The sequence below is a fragment of the Balaenoptera borealis genome (assembly GCF_965194805.1).
Source record: "Balaenoptera borealis genome assembly, chromosome: 3".
In the NCBI taxonomy this organism is placed as follows: Eukaryota; Metazoa; Chordata; class Mammalia; order Artiodactyla; family Balaenopteridae; genus Balaenoptera; species Balaenoptera borealis.
In genome coordinates, this window is record NC_138866.1 from 77,654,694 (window position 1) to 77,675,454 (window position 20,761).

General features: G+C 42.4%; 1 protein-coding gene across 5 annotated transcripts in view; it reads left to right on the top strand.

Annotated features, from left to right (window-relative positions):
• Positions 1-20,761, top strand: part of FMN1 (formin 1) — a 452,412-nt gene that overhangs the window by 269,128 nt on the left and 162,523 nt on the right. For all 5 annotated transcript variants that reach the window (XM_082384941.1, XM_082384939.1, XM_082384938.1 and 2 more), the window contains 3 exons: positions 11,131-11,192; positions 13,143-13,231; positions 20,265-20,394. In XM_082384941.1, the coding sequence (XP_082241067.1) occupies positions 11,131-11,192; positions 13,143-13,231; positions 20,265-20,394 (281 nt within the window). The remainder of the gene's footprint in view (positions 1-11,130; positions 11,193-13,142; positions 13,232-20,264; positions 20,395-20,761) is intronic.

The window sequence follows — 20,761 nt, forward strand, 5'->3', positions numbered from 1 at the left end:
ATAGTTTTGGGTGTTTCAGCCCACAGTTACCTCCCACAGATGAATAATCCAGTTTTTACTTGTTCAGCTCTTAAAAAGCAACCTTATTTTCTTCATTTGTAAGGTGGGCACTTCTCTGTTGTCCATTAGACACTGCCTATAGTGTATATTCAAAGTGGAATTTGGGGGCTCAGTACCTCAAGGTCTTAACTGATAGCAAGTAGCAGAGCCAGTGCTTGTTCCTTTATGACGTGTAGCATTTCTTTGCTCAGAATTTCTCTGATAATTAAGCATCATTTACCAATAACTGGGCTAATGTATCATATGTAAATGTCACTCAATAAGTGATTTTTGTTTTTAATTTGATTTTAAAGAATAGACTAAACCTTAGACTAGATGAAATCAGAATGTCATGAATTCCATTCCAGTGCATTTGGGCAAAACTTCTTCATCCTTCTTTCCCTCCCTCCCTCCCTCTTCCTTCCCTCCCACCCTCCCTCAGTAAACATGTACTGAATGCCAGTTCTGTTTCAGACACTATGACTGCCACAACACATAAGATCCAGACTCTCACATTCTCAAGAGTTCACAGGATGGTGGGAGAGATGTACAAAGTATCACAAGATCACAGTATAGAGTTTCCTGTGAAATAACAGAGAGCAATATATTGGCTCCTCCTGTAAAACTTAAGATGAGTCTTAGAGGATGAAATGGCGGTCGTCACATAGAGAAGGAGCTTTTCCAACTGAGGAAAGAAGACATGTGGAAAGAGGCACAGCTAGAGTATATACGTTACATATTAATGTGGCTTGTTTCAGGGCAAAGTGCTGGAAAGGCAAGTAACATCCAGACCAGGAAGGGCCCTGAATATCATCAGATGAAATTTGAACATTATCCCATCAGTAACAGGGAGACAGAGTTTCAAATTTAAAAGGGGCAGTGCTGTGATCTGATTTTGAGTGCAGAGATATCTCTGAGGCCATGGAAGACTGGCCCCCAAGCCCTTTCATGCTCTGGCCACAGCCGTACCTCCTCCTTCACTTGGCTGTGCTCCCTTCCTCTCTCCCTGCACTCTAGCCACAGTGGTCCTCTGGTTCCTTAAAGAGGCCAAGTGCTTTCCTTCCTCTGTGTCTTTGAAGGCACAGCATGCTTTTCCACCCCACTCTTTATAGCTTGCTCCTTTTCTTTGCTGGGGTTCAGACACGTGCCTCAAAGAGGCCCTCCCAGATCCTCTTCCCTAATTTAAGTCACCCTAAGTTAATTCTCTTATTTTCTGCACAGCAGCTAATATTTTATTTAAACTTCTCACTTACATCCACCACCAGAATATAAGCTCCAAGATGGTGATTGCTCACTGATGTGTCCCTAGCACCTTGTTGTGCCGGGCACCTAGGTGAGGAGGAGGGTCATCAAGGGTCTGTTGAATGAATAAACAAAAATAGTCCTGAAGGTGGCTAGATCTGTTAGAAAGGGGGTGGTGATCGTTGACATAATAAATGACGAAGCCCAGAGCTAAGGCTGTGTCTGTGGAAATGTAGAGGAGACCATATACAAGGGATATTTGGAGAGAGGATTGCTACGGTTAGTCCCATCGGATTCACACAGTGATGGAGAAGTCTTACATGTACCTTGGATTGCTGGTTTCAGCAAGAATGTGAATAATGGTGCCAAAAAACATAAAATGGAAATACAGGGGAGAAAGCATGGCTAGAAACAAAAAGGTCAATTCTGTTTTGGATGATTTGAGTCTGAGATGACTGGCGACATTTCAGCAAAAGTTTTCAATGAGCATCTGAAAATTCTAGCCTGACACTAAGTAGATGGGGGTGGGTTAGAGATAGAACATTCCCCCAAAGGTAGCCACCCTCATCTGTTTCTCTCTACCCAAATGTTGTGGAACATCTTGTGGGAGAAAGCCAAATCCCTGTACTGACTGAAGTTTAAAAGCACTGCGTGACTAAAGGCAAGACCTTGGTTGTGGAGGAAGAATAGTTTCAGGACACTGATCGTAATACCACTGCACTTGTATTTGGTCCAGGAGAGATTCCGAGTAAGTGACTTACTTCTTGCTGGTTTTCCATCTGCTAAACTGGACGACTTATATTTAAAAGTATTTGGCATCCTTGGACACAGTGACTGCCTACATGATTGCAAATTAGTGTTTTCATTCCACGTTAGTGATTTCCTCTTATTCTTTTCCCAGGGGAGATGGAAAATTGCTGTTGACTCTTCTTGATATAAACCTCCCTATGCATTGCAACAGACTAAGTGCCAGAAACCTCCTGGCATCTATTTGGAATTTCCCGTACACTCAGAATTCATATTTATAATATTTAATCTAACATGAAAATAAAACATTTTTCACTTTAGTTCCTACTAGTCCAGAATCTCAGTTTGGGGGTTCAGCTGCATCAAAGACTATCTTTCTGTTTAGAAATCCCAAATCAAAATGTAAGAGGATTTCATTTAGTTGTATGCCCAGAGTCTAAAACCCAGATCTGAGAATGCCCACTGGACTTTGCTCCCTTTTGCCTAATAACTTCTGGAAATCTCTGTCAAGGTTTATGCCAGTTGTCTAAAACATAATGAATTTCACCAGGCATCTGAAGTTCACCATGAATTGTCTAGGACTTTCCTGAGGAACATTCTAATTCTAGCCTGGAAGACCTATACTCAAAGACCAAAATTTTTATCGTGCACCCCTGCCAGTAAAAAGTTTTAGAGCGTGCTTCTCAAGTTATGTTTTTAAGAACTTGTACATCGTGTAAATGTGTGACAGAACTAATATTCACATTATAAAATGTATGCAGAGATATAAATTAAAATGAGATTAATATTTCTAAATATCTTACTGATTTTGATGGCTTTAAGTTCTCAACAGCTAATATCTCAAGGCTCAGTATATAAATAGGGTGAGGCTTATTATTAAAAATCGTGGACTTAAACCCACATTTCAAACAGTCTCTGGATAAATTCTATTATAATTTATGGAGGTCAACATCTTGGCAAATCCGATACAACTGCCCTTGCTTCTAATTCATTCCACTACTGATGAAGAACTTGTACTAGCAATCAGAGCCTCTGCTCTGCCATTTTTCTTATCATTGATGGATTATCTTCAGTCTGGGGTTTCTCTGCAGGAACCTTTTGAAGCCAACTTGTTTATTTTGTCAAGTTTAGTTAAAACCAGATTTCAGAATCAGAAAACGTTATTTAATTGCCATCGCCACCAAATCCCGGTATGTTGAACGTAAAAGAACAAGTTGAGGAAGGCACGTGTGAAGGAGTTTACCCACCAAAGGTGACAGGTGGTCACGACCTACTGTCATACCAAAGGAAGGCGCCAGGGTCAAGCAACTTATCAAGGGCTGGCAGAGCTCAGTTTTGGGGTGAATATAAACAGTAGTTCTAACGCTACTGGATTTCCTTTCCCAGCTTTCTCCTTCTCCCACCAAGTCTAAAACACCTGAGCCGCAGGGATCCCACCCACCTCTCTCTGAACCCCTGTGCATTCCTTCACTCTCAGAGCTGAATCCAGAAAGCAGAGGGTGGCATTTCTTTGTGCTTTACCTTCAGGCAACTGGCTGAGACCATCCAATCTGCCTGGAATGTAATTTTGGCTTAAAAGAACCAGAACTAATGGAAGAACAGAAGCAGCTTAACCCAAACTGTTTCTCATTCCACTGCCCTACAGAGAATAGAGGGGACGAAGGAGGGGAAGTTCTGTGAATTCTTCGCCTGTGCCCTTCTTTGAGGTTTGAACCACGGACAATTTTAATTGCACCTATAAAATGGCACCTTGCGGCAGAGTACATGCCTGGACTTAGGCAGGAATTGGGATTTTTGCTTTTATAAGATTGAGTGATTTGGAGCTTTGGGAACAGATCAGATGTGTCCCTTTTGGGATTGTCATTTCTTTCACCTGCCAGCCAGCTCCTGTTGACTGTGTCATTTACACTTGCCTCCTGTTTCCATCAGAGCTCGACTAAAGGTCTGTACCAACTAACACGACACACTAGCAGGCATTTGGCAATGTAGATAAGATCGTAAAATATATTCCCTCTATAGTTGCTATTCTTTATGTGTCTGGAGGCAACTTTTGTTCGTGTTTCTTCATTCTCTGTGCCTTCGCTTCCCTTTTTAGTTGGTTCTGGCATGCAGTATAAAATTGCAATTATTAATATCTTTTCAAGAAAATTGGACTTTACATTACTGTAGATTTTCTTCTAAGATAATGCCTTTTCAAGTTCTGGGTTTCTTTTTCCTTTTTTTAGAAACTCTTTTTTGCCATGATTGGAACCACAGGATTGATTATTGTCAATAACTGTGAGTAGTTAACAAAGATTGAAGTTTGTCTTATGACATATATTAAGATAGCATACTAGAATCGAATTAAGTATTAGCAATAGTTAAATAACGGTGAGGTTATGGATTGTACAATACACAAACGACATTTTCGTGGCACGGGCTGTCTGTGGTTCCCACTGGGAGACTGCCGATTGATGTAAAAAGCATGTGATGCCATTCAGAGGCAGAGGTTTCTGTATGGACTGTTGTGGGTAGTTGGTTCACTGAATTTTTTTTTTTAAGGTGGTGAGAATTGTAGGTGGAGTGAGTATTTCTAGTCTAACACTTATAAAGGCTAAAAGAAGTACAATCGTAGTCCTGTCATTGGTTATGGAACTGAGCTTGGGAAATCATGCTTTGCGACTTCGTGCCTTAGTTTCATCACCTATAAAACTTGGGACAGCAGTAACAGCCACCTCATATGATTAAATGTAAAGCATTTAGAGCAATGCCTGGCTCACAGGAAGCTCCGGACAAAGGCTAGCTACTCAGTGATTAAGTATTCATCTCCGGTATGGTCTGCCTACTTTCCCACCCTCTGGTGGAGTGCACAGAGATGCCTTTAAGCTGCTTAATAATTGCTGCCCTCAGCATTTCATCTGGGTACATGCATGGAATGAGGCTTGGCCCGTACCTGTGTCTGCACAGGTGTGCCTGGTGCCAATCGGAGGAGGAACATGGTGGTCAGTAGGGAAAGAGTGAGGTGTATTGAGGAAGGGCTATAGGAGAGCTATGGCCATCATGAAGAGACTTGGGTATTCAGCAGGGCAGGTTCTGTGCAGCTCTTGTCCTGGCCTCTGTGTGGTTCTTCCACCATTCACACTCCTGTCTGCCCAGCCCCCTTCTTTTCACCTCTTGCCCAGTTTCATCACGAGCTTGGTCTTCATTCTCAGTGATGGCCTCGTTGTTGGGAGGTGAGACTGTGGGGAGATATTCCCGCTCTGCCTTCCCTCAGCTTTCAGATTCTACCACAGGCTCCTTCCTTCCATGACCCCACATCCTTGCCTTTCTCTTGAGAGAGGTTAGAGGAGTTGGTTTTTGGCAGGTTTGAGGGGTAGATCACCTGAGAGTTTAAAAAACCCAAGGCCTGGGACTTCCATGGTGGTCCAGTGGTTAAGACTCCGTGCTCCCAATACAGGGGGCACGGGTTGATCCTATCCCTGTTCGGGGAACTAAGATCCTGCATGCCGCATGGTGCGGCCAAAAAAAAAAAAAAAAGAAATAAAATAAAAAACCCAAGGCCTTCCATATTACTTTCCCCATTCCATTCTCTTTTCCTTACAAATTATTTATCAAGCCCTAAAAATATCAGTCATTTGGTCAAAACAGGTGAGTTTTATGTTGGCTACTCGGGAGCTAACAATGTTAACAAAATAATTTCTTTTTTTTTCCCATAAACTTATTTATTTTATTTATTTATTTTTGGTTGCATTGGGTCTTCGTTGTTGCGTGCGGGCTTTCTCTGGTTGCAGCGAGCGGGGGCTACTCTTCGTTGCGGTGCACGGGCTTCTCATTGCGGTGGCTTCTTTTGTTGCAGACCACGAGCTGTGTAGGCACGTGGACTTCAGTAGTTGTGGCACACGAGCTCAGTAGTTGTGGCTTGCGGGCTGTAGAGCACAGGCTCAGTAGTTGTGGTGCACAGGCTTAGTTGCTCCTCGGCATGTGGGATCTTCCCAGACCAGAGCTCGAACCCATGACCCCTGCAGTGGCAGGCGGATTCTTAACCACTGCACCACCAGGGAAGCCCGAACAAAATAATTTCTATTGATAATCCAATAGTCATCTTTGCTTTCTTGGGCTGAGAATAAATCTAGTCCATTTGCAAAGGATTTTTATACACCCACTTGTGAAGAGGTGTCATGTCAACTACTGAAGGACACAGAAAGAAGCATACAATGGGCTAATAGAGGCTATTTTTAAAACCAGCATCAACCAAAGCCTGGTAAAGCAGCCATCTTTCGGTGACATCTTCCACACCTTGGATGACCAAGTTTACTTTGGCTAATCTAACAGACTGAGTGTGCCTTTCCTACTTCAGTCTGCCATGTGTTTCTTGCCCAAAGATGTTCCTCTGTCAACAAGAACAGCGCCCTGAAGTAAGTACTTGTTTTGTGCTAATTAGAAGTCCTTCAAAACAGCAAACGCTGTCCTGTGTTTATTTGGACGAGGTGCACTTGGGGATAGAAAAGCGTTCAGGGTTAAAAATGGCTGGAGGGCTGCAAGAATTCTTGCCGGTTCTTTCTCCTTACCCTGGTCTTGTGAAAAGCTGTCTCCAAACCAGAGAGGGAATTTACCTATTGTGTAAGACCCTGACCCCGTGCCTGTGCCTTAAGCAGGCACATAGTTTTTATGTGCGCCTGTTAGTTTGAATTTGTGATACTGATCTGCTTTTTGTCCCTGCTGACGGTTATTATATCTTAATGGGCGAAACCCTACTCTAATGATCCTTGTGTATATAATTCTCGGAGTACAGAGCAGGCACCAGAGGACCACATAAAAACGTTTGCCTCAATTTCCCTGCAAAAAAGGAGCCCAGAAACCAGACTTGACCAAGTAGCAGATTTTTAAAGGTAAAGGAACCCAATAAAATTACCAGCTTTTCACAGCGTGTGTCTACTTCCTTTCGACATATTGTGAAGTGTAGGTGAAATATTCTAACTGAACTGACAGTGGGAGTGGGGATAACTAAGGAGAGAGGGAGATAAAAGTAAAAACCACCAGCCATGATTGATACCGCAGAAGCAATGAATTGTTGGGGGTCCCCCCTTTGTGGATTTGGCACTTCACCTTTCTGACACCACCTGCAGGAGTGTCGGTATAATGAGCCCCATACAGATGGAAGCAACAGCTAGAAGTACTTGGAATTACTGTATCAGGGCTTTGAGGCGCACTGGAGAATTGTGTAGGCTGGCATTTGCTTATTCAACTTTTACAGTAAAGAGGGTGTTTGTCTGTGAGTGTGTGTGAGAGAAAGAGCAATAGAGTGTGCGTTTACAAGTACAAAGTGGAGGGGGCTATCTGATCCTAGGTAACTCCAAAAATATTTCAATAAATGACTGATTTCTTTCTACAATGTAATCTTCAATTAACTTAAATGGGTTCATGGGATGCTTCTAAGTTTGATGGTGAGTGCCTTCAAGAATCAATTCTCTAGGGACTTCCCTGGTGATGCAGTGGTTAAGAATCTGCCTGCCAATGCAGGGGACATGGGTTCGATCCCTGGTGCGGGAAGATCCCACATGCTGCAGAGCAACTAAGCCTGTGCGCCACACCTACTGAAGCCTAGAGCCCGTGCTCTGCAACAAGAGGAGCCACCGCAATGAAGAGTAGCCCCCGCTCACCACAACTAGAGAAAGCCTGCGCACAGCAATGAAGACCCAATGCAGCCAAAAATAAATAAATAAATAAATAAATTTTTTAAAAAAAGAATCAATTCTCTAATACACTGTCCCGTATTTGGGGAATAGCATGTTCAGGTATGGATTCTGGCCCTGTGTACGAACTTAAACTGTTCATGGTGAATAGGAGGCAGGATTATGTACATGCAAGACAGCTCTCCTATGAGTCACAGGACTTAGGCTCTTTTTACGTTTCAACCCTTTGGCCAATAACCTAACCTTCCCTGGCCACCCTATAAGGTAGGAATAATAGAAATCATTTAATTTCCTTAAGCTCTTGGGCTCAACCAGATGATCTCTTCACAGTGCTGCTTCCACCACTGAGTTTTACTTTACTTTTAAGATCCTCGTGGAAGAGGAGAAATCTCAGTGGAATACTTGGCGTTGACCCTAAATTAATCTCTCAGTCTACTTCTTCCTCTCCCCCATTCCTCCCCCAAGGATGAGATTAGAAGTGTAGCTCGGGGCTAGGAAAGGAATGGGCTTAAAAATCAGGCCAAGGCCTTAGGACTTCACCCAGTATTTAAAAGAAAGACATCTGAGGTATTTTAAACATCAAGTAAAATTTTGAGACCTGTGTTTTAAAAAAAAAACAAAAAACAAAAAAAAACTTGGGTGATACGATGAAGCGTGGATTGGTGGGAAAGATGGAAATGAGAGGTAAAAATAGGTTAGCTTTCTAAATGGACCCAAAGGTTAGCTTTTTATATTTCCCTTAAGACATTCGATACATTATTTTTTGTAATTAGAGTTTTTGTGCATGTAAGTTTTCTATTAATGCTTCCCGAAGTTGGGTCTCGAGCAGGGTTTTGAAGGACCAAAAGGGTTTAAATTGCAACTGCTCCTATCTGAAACACTCCAGAATTCTAGAAAGTTTCATTTATAACACAAACTACTCAGTAATGGCAGTCTTCTTTCTATGATTCTTTCCAGATGTTGAAGGAGATAAGACATTAACAAGCATTAAAACACATCCACAGTGTGTATATTTAACATCACAATAGTCAGTTTGTAGGTACCATTCTGATTTCACACCATGCTTTATACGCTGGGCCAAGCATACATCTTAACCTCACTTAATGTTTTCAGTAAGTGAAATTAGACCCATTCTATGGCTATGCTGAGGTTCATAGAGCTGAACCTGCCAGGATCACGTAGTAAGTTTTGCTCCCTCCACAGCAGTCATCTCGGTCTTTTTCTGAACCTTGAGCTTGTTCCTTCATCAGGATTAGAAATATCCTTCTGCACTTACCTCTCCCTGGAAGGCTTTTCTCCCAGACACTCACAGAACTGACCTGCTCAGCTCTTAAGTGTCACCTCTTCAAAGAAGCCTTCATCCATTAACCTCTGTCATGTTGCTCATTTCTCTGCTTTCTTCATATCATTATCTGTAACTGTTTATTTGTTTATTTTCTGTCCCCTAAGGTGGAGTATAAATCTCATGAGATCAAGTGCTTTGAACGTCTCAGACACACATTTGATTTATGTAATCACTGCATTTTAGAACCGTTTCTAGAACTTGGTGCACGTTCAACAAGCATTTATTCAAGGGCTGGGTGAATGAACGAATGAATGTCGCCAGAGCCCATGCTTGTTCTCCAGTCCCATCCTCCCTACATGTTTTCCTCTGCTTCCTAGCATACTGTGGGGGAATTGGCTGAGGGTATAACCCATCAAACTGTGTATCTGGGACCCAGACTGATTAATTTCTGAAACTCAAATATTTACTCACTAGGAAAGGAAGCCAACAGATCATTCTCTTTCCCATTAGGTAAGATTACTTGATTATATGTAAGCTTGCAGTTCGTGTGCAGTACCTAGTTTAGGAGTGAACGTTTCTGATAAATTATTTTTAGAATTTTACTTTTTCTTATCGCATTCCCGTTGGCCGATTTTTATAGGAGACTATTAGAATTTACATAAACTAGACATTGTTCCTGGCCATTTTTTGGTTTTTTTTAAAGCATCAGACATTGAAAAATGCCGGGTCCATCTAATAAGTTAGTGAATTCATATTATCCCCACACACAGTGTTCCTGGGAGGGTAAATTCTTGCCTTCTTTCCTCAAACGACATTTTTCTTTTGTGGTTTCAGATTGGACTTTTCAGAAGGGTAATTTTCCTTTGTCTTGATGGAATCTGAGACGACTGACTTTGTCACTAGCATATTAACCTCTTTTCTCACTACCCCACGTAGCTGAGGAATAGCTTGATGATTAATTCCTCTAAGTTAGAGAAGGTGGCCTATGAAGGAATTTTAAGTACATTTCTTGGTGTTCTGTGAAGTTACATGATCTTAGCTCCGTTAATTAAGTTTATTAAGATTGTATAAAGGGGTTCATGTGATTCTAAACCACAGAAGACGCAAAACAATTTGGAAGCAACCTGCCCTTTACCTTGATCCCTACCTTCTCCAAAATCCGTGGTGTAGTGCCAACGAACAGAACAATGGTTGACGAGCAGAATTTTAAGGCATTCTAAATATTACTGGTTGGTTTAATAAAATTAATTAGCCTGCCACGGAGAAAATTTACTAGCGTGCTGGTTAATTTCACAATGTAAAGTCAGGGAAGGGAGGTGGGGTTGAGGGAACAAACCTTATTAGTTTTGAATAATTATTTAAAGATGTGGAGCTGCCTATTTCAAGCACTTTGATTGCCAAATCCATTAAGGCTTTAAAATCTCAATGTTTGTATGCTGGTGTATATGGGAAGGAATCTCTCTAGATGAAATCACAGGCATATTAGTTAACAGCTAAATAACTTACTTAACATACAGAACAGCAAGTAGGATCCAAATAAAACCATGGGAATGAGAACTTGCCTTAAGACTGGCTCATGGGAGGTTTCCATAATCTTAATTTGCCATTGATGCAATTATTGCTTTTTCTTGTCTCTTTAATCCAAACAAGATGTTTGCAGCGGCCATGGAAAGGTGCCTGAAATCACATGCCTGAATTCATTTAATTTGCCAACATCGTCTTTTTTTTCTCTCTCTCTTCCTGGTAATGGGCAAGAGTCAGTTCTGGTGCATCAGGTACTAAATCTCTTCAATTACCAGCCGGGAAGAAAGATTTAACCTTGTGTTTCAAACCTACAAACTGATTTACTTTTAAAGCACAAACACTTCTCCTGTGGAGCCTAAATTAAACTGCAGAAAGGATGCAGAGCTTGAGGAATTAAACCAGGCAGGGCCAAGGCTCAGGCCAGTGATCGGAACCATTTCGGTTTCTTTCACGAGGGCCCCTGGTGCAAAAGGGAAGGGAGCTGGAACGAGCCGAAAGACAACCTGTGTGAGAGGGGGCAACGTTATATTGCTTGGAAGCTAGACGTGGGGTAAATGTGAGTGCAGGGGAGTCCAATCTAACCTCTTATCCTTTTTCTTTTTCTCTTTGGGGGCTCGGCAGCCATTTTTAACGTGGATGATTCTGTGGTTGATCTGGAAACCCTGGCGGCCTTATATGAAAACGTGAGTATCAAACACCTACGGAGCCAGAGTTTCCAAAGATTTTTGTATCTTAACTAACTTAAAAAAAAAAGTTAATATCTACAACATGGTTATATGTGACTCCTTCCACCTGAAAAGTCACTGAGCCATTCATGTTCTTTGGCAGTGGGAATTGTGACATTGCGTGGAAGAGATTAAGGCACAGAAATGCAAGCTCAAATGAGAGCGAGCAGGAGGGAAGCACTAGGTTCTTGACCCCCCACTGTGGTATCTGGGTTAGTAGATTTCTTTTGCAAGGGAGGGCAGTTCAATGTGGAGGCCACTTCTGTGCCGTGGAACCCAGCCCAGCCCTGTGGCTTGTAATCAGGGTGCATGAAGCTAAGTTACCAGCTTAATACTGGTGTACATCAGTGTCATCCTCTGAGGAATGGGGATGCTGTTACCAGCTTGCATAATTACTTTTAGCCCAAGTGAGCTGACGGCACTGATCGTGGGAAATAGTATAGGATGGTGGGTGTGTGTTTTGGATTTAGAGTGAGATACTCTCAGGTTTGAGGTCGAGCTCTACCATTTGCTGCTGAGAGGCCTCAGGCCAGTTAAATTCCTTAAACCTGTTTATCAGTACAATGGGGATTATAATGGGCTCGACATGATTTTTGTGAGTATTAAAAGAGAATTCAATATATGCAGCAGTAGCAGTGTATTTTGAAAATAAACAGCGCTGTACACATATATGGTCTTTAAATGTGGATTATATGTGGAGATAACCAGCGTAATTGTCAGGCTTTCTTGAGACAATGACACAGGAGAGTCAACAATTCCCATAATTGTTAACTGTTCTGGTTCGCTGACTCTGTTAGGATTTGAAAACATAGACTGAAACAGGTTCTCTTTACTGAAGTAATGCTATTTCCCAGGAAGCTACCCGGAGCTCTATAGCATGCTATGATTACCGAGCTCAAAAAACGATTTCATTTCAATACTTAGATCCCCTGGGACCTTAAGTGTCTCAGAGAAAATTTCCATAGTGTGATAATCCAGCCTAGCGGGATTGCTAGTTCCCTTCGCACTTCTACATCCTTTGTATATATCAGGAACTGTTTGGTACGACTGGGCGGGAACTTCTATGGGATGTTCCTATCAGGAAGGCTTTCGTTAATAAAGAAGGTGCACAAGTCCTAGGCCATCGGGAGCTAATGGCACATTTGTTGAATACCTGGAGGGCATCACGGTATTGTGGAAGAAAGGTGTTCCAAGTCAGGCTCTTTGCCAGGTACTGAGTGTAAGCCTCGGTGGAGTCATCTTTAAAACAAGGATGCAATACTTGATGTCGGAGGACGTTGTAAAAGGCAAAGTGCCTTCTAGGATGCTTTTAGTTGTTACCTCGGGCTCAGGACTGTGCACATGATTGGTACTTGTTAGCTTACAGTAGAGGTAAGCTACATACAGCTGACATAGTTGCGCAAATTGAGAAAGTGTGAGACTAAATGCCAAAATCAGTGGTGCAGACAACGAATGCCTAGAAAATTCAGACAGAGAGAACCTGCTAACCAGAAATTTAAAAATCAGGAGCCTACGTAAGTTAGGAGGGCTGTTCGGTTCTGAGGATGAAGAAAGCAAATGCTAAGGACAACTTGACCCTTACCCTGTCTTACAGGGAAAGACGCAGGGGATTCAAAGGTTAGCAATCAAATGTCCTGGTTTCTGTATCCAGCTAAGGTCACTTGTTATGACCATCTAGTTTAGCCGGTAATTCCCAAACATTAGCATGTCTCAGAATCACCTGGAGGGCTTGCTGAGCCCCACCTCTGGAGTGTCTTATATCTGGGGTAGGGCCAACAATGGGCATTTCTAACTAGCGACAGGTGGTGTTGATGCTGCTCGTCCAGAGACCACACTCTGAGACACGCTGCTTTAGACCGATTCTCATTGCTCGCTTTTTGTGTGTGTTTTGTTTCTATTTCAACACAGAGAGCCCAAGAGGATGAACTCGTTAAAATAAGAAAGTATTATGAGACATCCAAAGAGGAAGAATTGAAGCTACTGGATAAACCTGAGCAGTAAGGATGCTTACACACTTTTCTGTTAACAAAAGGAGAGGGGCCGTCCCTATCTTCCTGCCTCCCAGCTCCGAATAACCAGATCTCAACTGTGCCAAGCTAAGTCACAGCAGCGTCATTCCCATGACCTATTGCGTGCAGCAGAATGACCTGACTGCTGGGAAAGGCAGCCGGGAGATTTGTGCTGCTGGATAGCGTGTCTCAACCCCTCACTCCACCCCTCGTGACTCCCCTTTTTTTTGTCCTAGCAACTTGTTAATTCCTCCTAGACTAAACATTCTGGCCCAAAGGGTAACTGAGGAAGGGAGAGGTTACTGCTCTGTTTAAGGTTCTGCTGATGCAGTTAAAAGGGATGATGTCAGAGTCACAGAATTCAAATTGATTTTCCGAAATATCGTATCCAGTAAATGTAGCCTGAAGGTGCCAGCTTTCTCCCCAGATTCTCTACCTGCTCTGCCCAATTTAGATGTGACTTTTTTCATCCTCCCTTTGCATGTGCTTGTGCTTCTCTCCAGTCACTATCTGGAGGTGTCTGCTCTCTAGTTTGGGGTGTTCCACACACTTTGAAAGCCCAGAACTCTAGTGCATAACTGAGTGACTCTTGTCCTTGGCGGGGCTCTTGGGGTCTACAAACCATGGATAACCTTCTGGGGCTCCGCAGCCCTAAGGACTCTGTGAGAATGTGGGATGGGTCCCGAGTGGACAGAGGGCTACTTAGCTTGTGGCTACCTTGAGTGCTTCCTGCCCAGTGCAGGCTGTGCTTCTCAACCTGGAGATGAGGCAAGGAATAGGAAACAAAGAGGACATTGACTGGGTTTAGGGTAACAAGTCAGCCCCAGAGACATTCAAGGGTCAGTCGCTTATACTGAAACCTTCACACCTTGCCCTTGGTTCCTCTAAAATGCCCCACTCCCCTTGGATGCCAGGGTATTGAGGTCCAGAAAAAACATCTTACAATGACTGGGTGAGGAATTTCTAGGTTTACTCAGTTATTGACAACCCTTTATGATAATTTGGGGACCCTTAGATGACTGGCTCTCACATGGAGCATATTGCCAGGGCTCTCCCCCCAACACACACCCAAAGTTAGTTCATGAAGCCTAGAAATATGGTGAATCAATGCAGATGGACTTCCCTGCCCTTCTGTTCCATTGACTTGAGCCCCCCGTCCTTACCAACCCCCACCCCGACCCATCCTGTGGTCCACTCCCAAGTCTTGTTTCCTAATATCATAAATTCATTCCTACTAAGGTGCTGATGACCGAAAATGAAGTGACTAATAATGGGATATTTAGACACAAGGCCATGAGGAGTACTTGAGGACTGTCTTAGTCAGTTTGGGCTGCTATAACAAAGTATCCTAAACTGGGTGACTTATCAACAGCAGAATTTTATTTCTCACAGTTCCTGAGGCTGGAAGTTTGAGATCCAGGTGCCAGCATGGTTGGGTTCTGGTGAGCACCCTCTTCCAGGCTGCAGACTGCCAACTTCCCTCTGTGTCTTCACGTGGCAGAGAGCAGAGAGGGGAAGCAAGCACTTGTGTCTCTTCTCCGAAGGGCACTAACCCCACTCATGAGGGCTCAACCCTCATGACCTAATTACTTCCTAAAGGCCCTACTTCTTATTACCATCACTTTGGGGGTTAGGATTTCAGCTTATGGATTTGGGGGGGACACAGACATTCAGTCCATAACAGGGACAAGAGGGCATATCAAGCATTTGGGTAGTGCCAACTATGCCATGTTAAGCAATGATACTCCAAGCCCAGAGTTGGTAAACGTTTCCTATAAAGCACCCGGTAGTAAGTACTTTAGGCTTTGTGAGCCATTGCAATCTGCTGGCACTACTCAAGTCAACCGTTGTTGTGCAGAAGCAAGCACAGACAATACCTAAACAAATGGGCATGGCTGTGTGCCAATAACAGTTTATTTATGGATACTGAAATTTGAATTTCATATCATTTTACATGTCACAAAATATTATTCTGGTTAATATTTGATTAATATTAATTAATATTAATATTTAAATGGTTGATTTTTTCCAACCATTTAAAAATGTGAAAACCATTCTTAGCTGATGGGCCATACAAAAACAAATGATGGGCTGAATTTGGCCTGGGGACTGTAATTCACCAACCCCTGCTCTAAACTATGGAATGGCCCACTTGGTAAAATGAACCGTGGGTCCCTGCTCCTGGAAGGGTTCCCCTTTTCCTTCCTGTGTTAATGCCTTTCTAGCATTATTTTTCGAGATTAATTGCCAGGACACAGAATAATGGCAGCAGGTAATTAACAGATGACTTATTAAAGTTCTCCTGCTTTCTCTACTAATGATCTGGATGGAAGAGTGTTTTTAAAGTTTGTAAATGGTCATTGTAAGGGCTTCCTGAGCATGCTAAGCTCTTAGTGACAGCAAAGAAGATGGTCATGTTGTCTTGGTGATATGCTTGGGCTCAGCTGCTAGAGGGTGAGGCCCAGAGAGGTAGGGCCTCCAGGGCTGAGTGATTTTCACCTTTACTCCTGACCTCCTGCACAGTGTAGCATTTGTTTGATTCATGCCAGAGTCTGGTTTTCTGGCAACTGATTTGCCATTAGTTCCAAGTGAGTTGACTCTAAGCATGTTTTGCATGCTGGAAAATATGAATCGCTTATAGTTTCAGCATTGCAGTTTCCTAAGATTCCTGTGGTGCCCAGGCTGTAAATCAGAGCCTGGAGAGGCTGGCCTCCTCACTCCCCTCAGCAGCTTTCTTGCGCCGCAGGGCCAGATTTAGAAAGTCATTTCCCGCAGAGGTGTCATCTGCTTGGGACCAGGCTGTCTGAGAACCACTCCCTTCAGCAATGGTCCTCAACTCTGTTCACACTCTCCTTGGGATGGTGGTGAGGTGAGGGGAGGCTCTACTGGGTTTGATTAGGCCTGATGTGTGATTAGGCTTTTTGTGGCCTAAAGTGAGGACACCATATACAGCCTATTGGGACGCTCCACTGAGGCCCACAGCTGCCTTGGGATCCCTGAATGATATCATTCAGGGCTTTGAGGAATGATAAACCACATGTTAGTCCCTTGAAAACAGTGGGCCCGTTGCATCAATCCACCTGACAGCCGAGTTGCTGTGGATGTGTGACCCACGTACTGTGAGGTGCAGAATGTTTCTGCTATGTATCGGCTGTACTTACGGTCCGTCCTAGGAAGATCAGCCTGCCTTAAGGAAAGAAGAGGAAGGTCCCTGGTCTGTGGCTCTTTGGGGGTATTTAGTCCTTTCTATCTCTGGCCCTAGGGTATAAAGTTAGAGTAGTCCAAAAGGAAATCAGTCCCTAAATATTCATAAGTACCATGGCCTAATAATGCCCAAGACCCTCTCCTTGGGGATGTGTAAAAGAGTGCTTACCCTTGCCCTTTTGGGTAGAGTATAAAACCCACACGTGGGAGATAAGATATTAGACACTTCATAGCCTTTGAGGTAATCTGTACTTCTGGTACTTTCTCAGATAAATGGGAAATGGTGCTTTCCTCGAGACTTTGTTTTTCCCAAATTTGCTTCTCTAGTATGTTGTATCTTCACCTTCTACCAGGTGACCAGGCCCAAAACCCACACGTCATCCTGGACTCTTCTCAGCATCCCGTGGGATGGGTCAGCTACACTGGGTCTGGCAGCCTCAGTCGCTTTCTCACCATTCGCCCCTCAGCATCCACACTGCAGGCCGTCTCTCGTTCCCCCTTAGAGTATTCCAACCGCTCCCAGCCTCAGATCTGCTATCACTTCCAATCAATCAGCCGAGCCATTGCAAGGGCGATTTTCTAAAACAAAAAGCTGAAAGTGTCACTCCTCTGTTTAAAACCCTTCATTCATTCAGAAAAAGCTTGAACTCTTTATTTTAGAACACAAAGCCCCATTTTAGCTTCTTCTCACCTTTCCTCACGAATATCATTCAGCCTGTCCAGGCTCTCGCTGGCACTTTCTTACATGTGTCCTGCACAAGGACCAGAGGGCTCCCGGAGACCTTGGCTGACATGGTCCCTCCAGGGCTCTGACTTTGATGCCCTGCGTATGGCTTCCATAGCTCCTATTTTAGGCCCCATCACCGAGAGCACTCATCACACTCGTGGTAACTGTGGATTTATTTCTCAGGTGATCAAGAAGGAATTGTGTTTAAGTTAAATTCTGTTCTCAGGTCTTAGCATGGTGCCCGACACACTGTAAATGCTTCATACACATCTAAAGACGCTAAAATTCTTGGTGAGTGATGCTCTGGTATTTTTGGTGACACATTCTCTACAGTTCTATCCAAAAGTATTGTGAAATTTCTGAATTTCCCTCCCCACCTCCAACTCTGGATATGTGCTTCGGCCCCTTCTCCATACACAGAACATTGGGTCTTTAAGATTTTCTGAGAGCCTTCCAAGTGCAAGCCCTAGTTCCAGTAAAGTTTTGATCCCAGGGAACCTTGTAGTTCTATTTTACTCTTTTTTCTGGGTAGCACAAATTGCTTGAGCCTATGGGCTCATCTCCTCATGTTGGTCCTAAACCTCCTTTTTGGAGACTAGTTATAAGTAATTGTTTATACAGCATTTCCTTCTTCTCATCTAAGACCTTGCTGGTAAGCTGGGGTGTTGATCTGTATATTCTCTCCATCAATTCTTCACTCACTGTGTTCATTTAAACGAGGAAGTGTACCCACTCAGGGATCTGGGTCCTACTTAGGGAATAGTGTTTCATGGTTGCATTTGGAAAGGGAGAAATGCAGGGTGCTACACTTGAGGTAGCTCTCAGCAGCGTCTGAATAAGTAAAACTTCCCAAGACTCACTACAGGACCAAATGCCTCCAGTCCCACAAGCTTTTTACTGCTCATGTTTGTGAGAACTGGTGATACCCCTGATTTCAGTCATAAATGAATCAATGGTTTAATACTAATTTTACAAAGAAACAATTCACATGTAGAGTGTAATTTTTTCATCTTGTCCTAATTCAGAATTCCTTTGGGTTTCCACTTTTATATCCCATCACATGGTTTTCATAATAATCAGAGTTACAGAACCTTAAAGCAAAGGTATGTTTTCTTTTATGGGCATTCTTTGCTTCCTCTCAGTGTCATTTAGAAAAAAAAGGATTATGACCTGGTTGTAGGATAAATAAGAAAAACAGCTGATTTTTAGAATCTTATTAAAACCCAAGTGTCCCTAAAAGAGGCGCAGAGTATTAGCTAAGGAAATTTCTTTGGTTATGGAAAGAAGGGGACTCCAGCTTTGCTCCTAGGTAAAAGCATTCTTGGTAAGAGGTTACAAAACGTCAAGGTAATGATGTTATGGTTTGACCAAGACTTTCAGAACTATCAGTTATTCATCATTTCAACCCCCAAATGGATTTAAAAGCTTTTAGTGGATTCTCTCCTTTTCTGAATTCATGTCCAACTCTTTCCATCCATTTTAGTGTATACCCCTACCTCGGGTGGTTGGCCTAGAGGATATGTAGCTCTTCCAACTTAATTTTGCAAAGGGCACCAGTGCCCAGCTGCTCAGACAGTGAGTTTCTGTGTGTAGGTCAGTACTCACCTTTAGCTTTTAAGATCTGTCTTGCCATAGTTTTTAAGAAACTTTAGATTGTGCCCACTTAATGAGTGCCTCCTTTGTTCCAAGCATGGAGCTATGAAGTCCTGTCTGTGTAGGTAAGTTGTTGTGGAAAAGTAAACAAATACCTGCAGAATAGAATCATTATAGATTATTATAATTGTTTGAACAACAAAAAAAATAGTAATCTAACTTCAGAAAGAGATTATTTTTTCACTTGTCTATAGACATTTGCCTCAAGTCTTCCCCTTACTTAGCCCGTGTTAATACACCATTAGAGAATGCTACATTATAAAGGGAATCTATTGTGTATTTTTTTTTTTTTTCAAACACTAAAGATTAATGCTTTCCATTTCGGTTTAGTCTTACTTGGGTGGCAAGAGACAGATAGCTTCACATGGTTCAGTGTACTTGCATTAACTTTCTGTTCTTAATTTATACACCATATGTTTGCTCACCATTATAGAAACCCATTTTATTTTTTTTTAAATTTAAAAAATTTTTTATACAATTTTTAAAGGTTATTTTCCACTTACAGGTATTACAAAATGTTGGCTATATCCCCTGCATTGTACAATATATCTTTGAGCCTATCTTATACCCAATAGTTTGTACCTTCCACTCCCCTACCCTTATATGGCCCCTCCCGCCACGACTGGTAACCACTAATTCTCTGTATCTGTGAGTCTGCTTCTTTTTTGTTATATTCACTATTTTGGTGTATTTTTTAGATTCCACATATAAGTGATATCATACAGTATTTGTCTTTGTCTGACTTATTTCGCTTAGCCTAATGCCCTCCAAGTCCATCCATGTTGCTGCAAATAGCAAAATTTCATTCTTTTTTATGGCTGAGTAGTATTCCATTGTGTGTGTATATGTATGTGTGTGTATGTATATATACATATACCACATCTTCTTTATCCATTCATCTGTCAACGGATGCTTAGGTTGCTTCCATATCTTGGCAGTTGTAAATAATGCTGCTGTGACTGTTGGGGTGCATGTATCTTTCCAAATTAGTGTTTTTGTTTTTTTTGGATTTTGTTTTGTTTTTTTTGGAGTGGAGTTGCTGGGTCATATAGTAGCTCTATATTTTTTTTTTTTTTTGAGAAACCTCCATACTCTTTTCCACAGTGGCTGCACCCATTTACATTCCCACCAACAGTGTACGAGGGTTCCCTTTTCTCCACATCCTCGCCAACATTTGTTATTTGTGTTCTTTTTAATGATAGCCATTCTGACAGGTGTGAGGTGATATATAGAAACCCATTTTTAAAAGTGGCTTTGTTGTCAACAATAGAGCACATACCCTTGGAGTCCCCTGAGTTTGCCTATTTGATGCCTTTTTAATTGTTCAATTAACATTGTCAAACAAGGAATGCTCTCATGACGAATCTCTTTCTGCTGTCTTTTTATTTTCCTTGCTATTATATGTGAAGTCAGATGATTCATTCTTAATTTTTACAGATTTTTACACGAGTTAGCCCAGATCCCTAATTTTGCTGAACGTGCCCAGTGTATAATCTTCAGATCTGTCTTTTCTGAGGGCATTACTGCCGTGCACCGAAAGGTAGAGATCATCACACGAGCCTCTAAGGTATGTTTGCTGTCTAATTCAAAGACAGCTTTGCCCTCCTTGGGGGTAAAGGAGGGAGTGGGGAGTGGGAAAGATCAACTCGGGTCCCTTTGCAGAAATATTGTGGACTTAAGATTGTGTGTTTTCCTGAGTATAACTGTGACGATTATCCCGTGTGAACGTGCATGCAGGTGAGTGAGTAAGAAAGAAGGAGATGCAGATTGACAGAGGAGAAAGAGGGAGAAAAAAACGACACTTTTACAGATTTCTTCTCACATATTCCAAATACCTCCCAATGTGGCCACTTAAAACCAACCTAAATAGTATAGTGTGTTTTCCATTCTGACTGTCTAGATTGCAAAAAGAGATTTGCCTTAGACCAAGCATT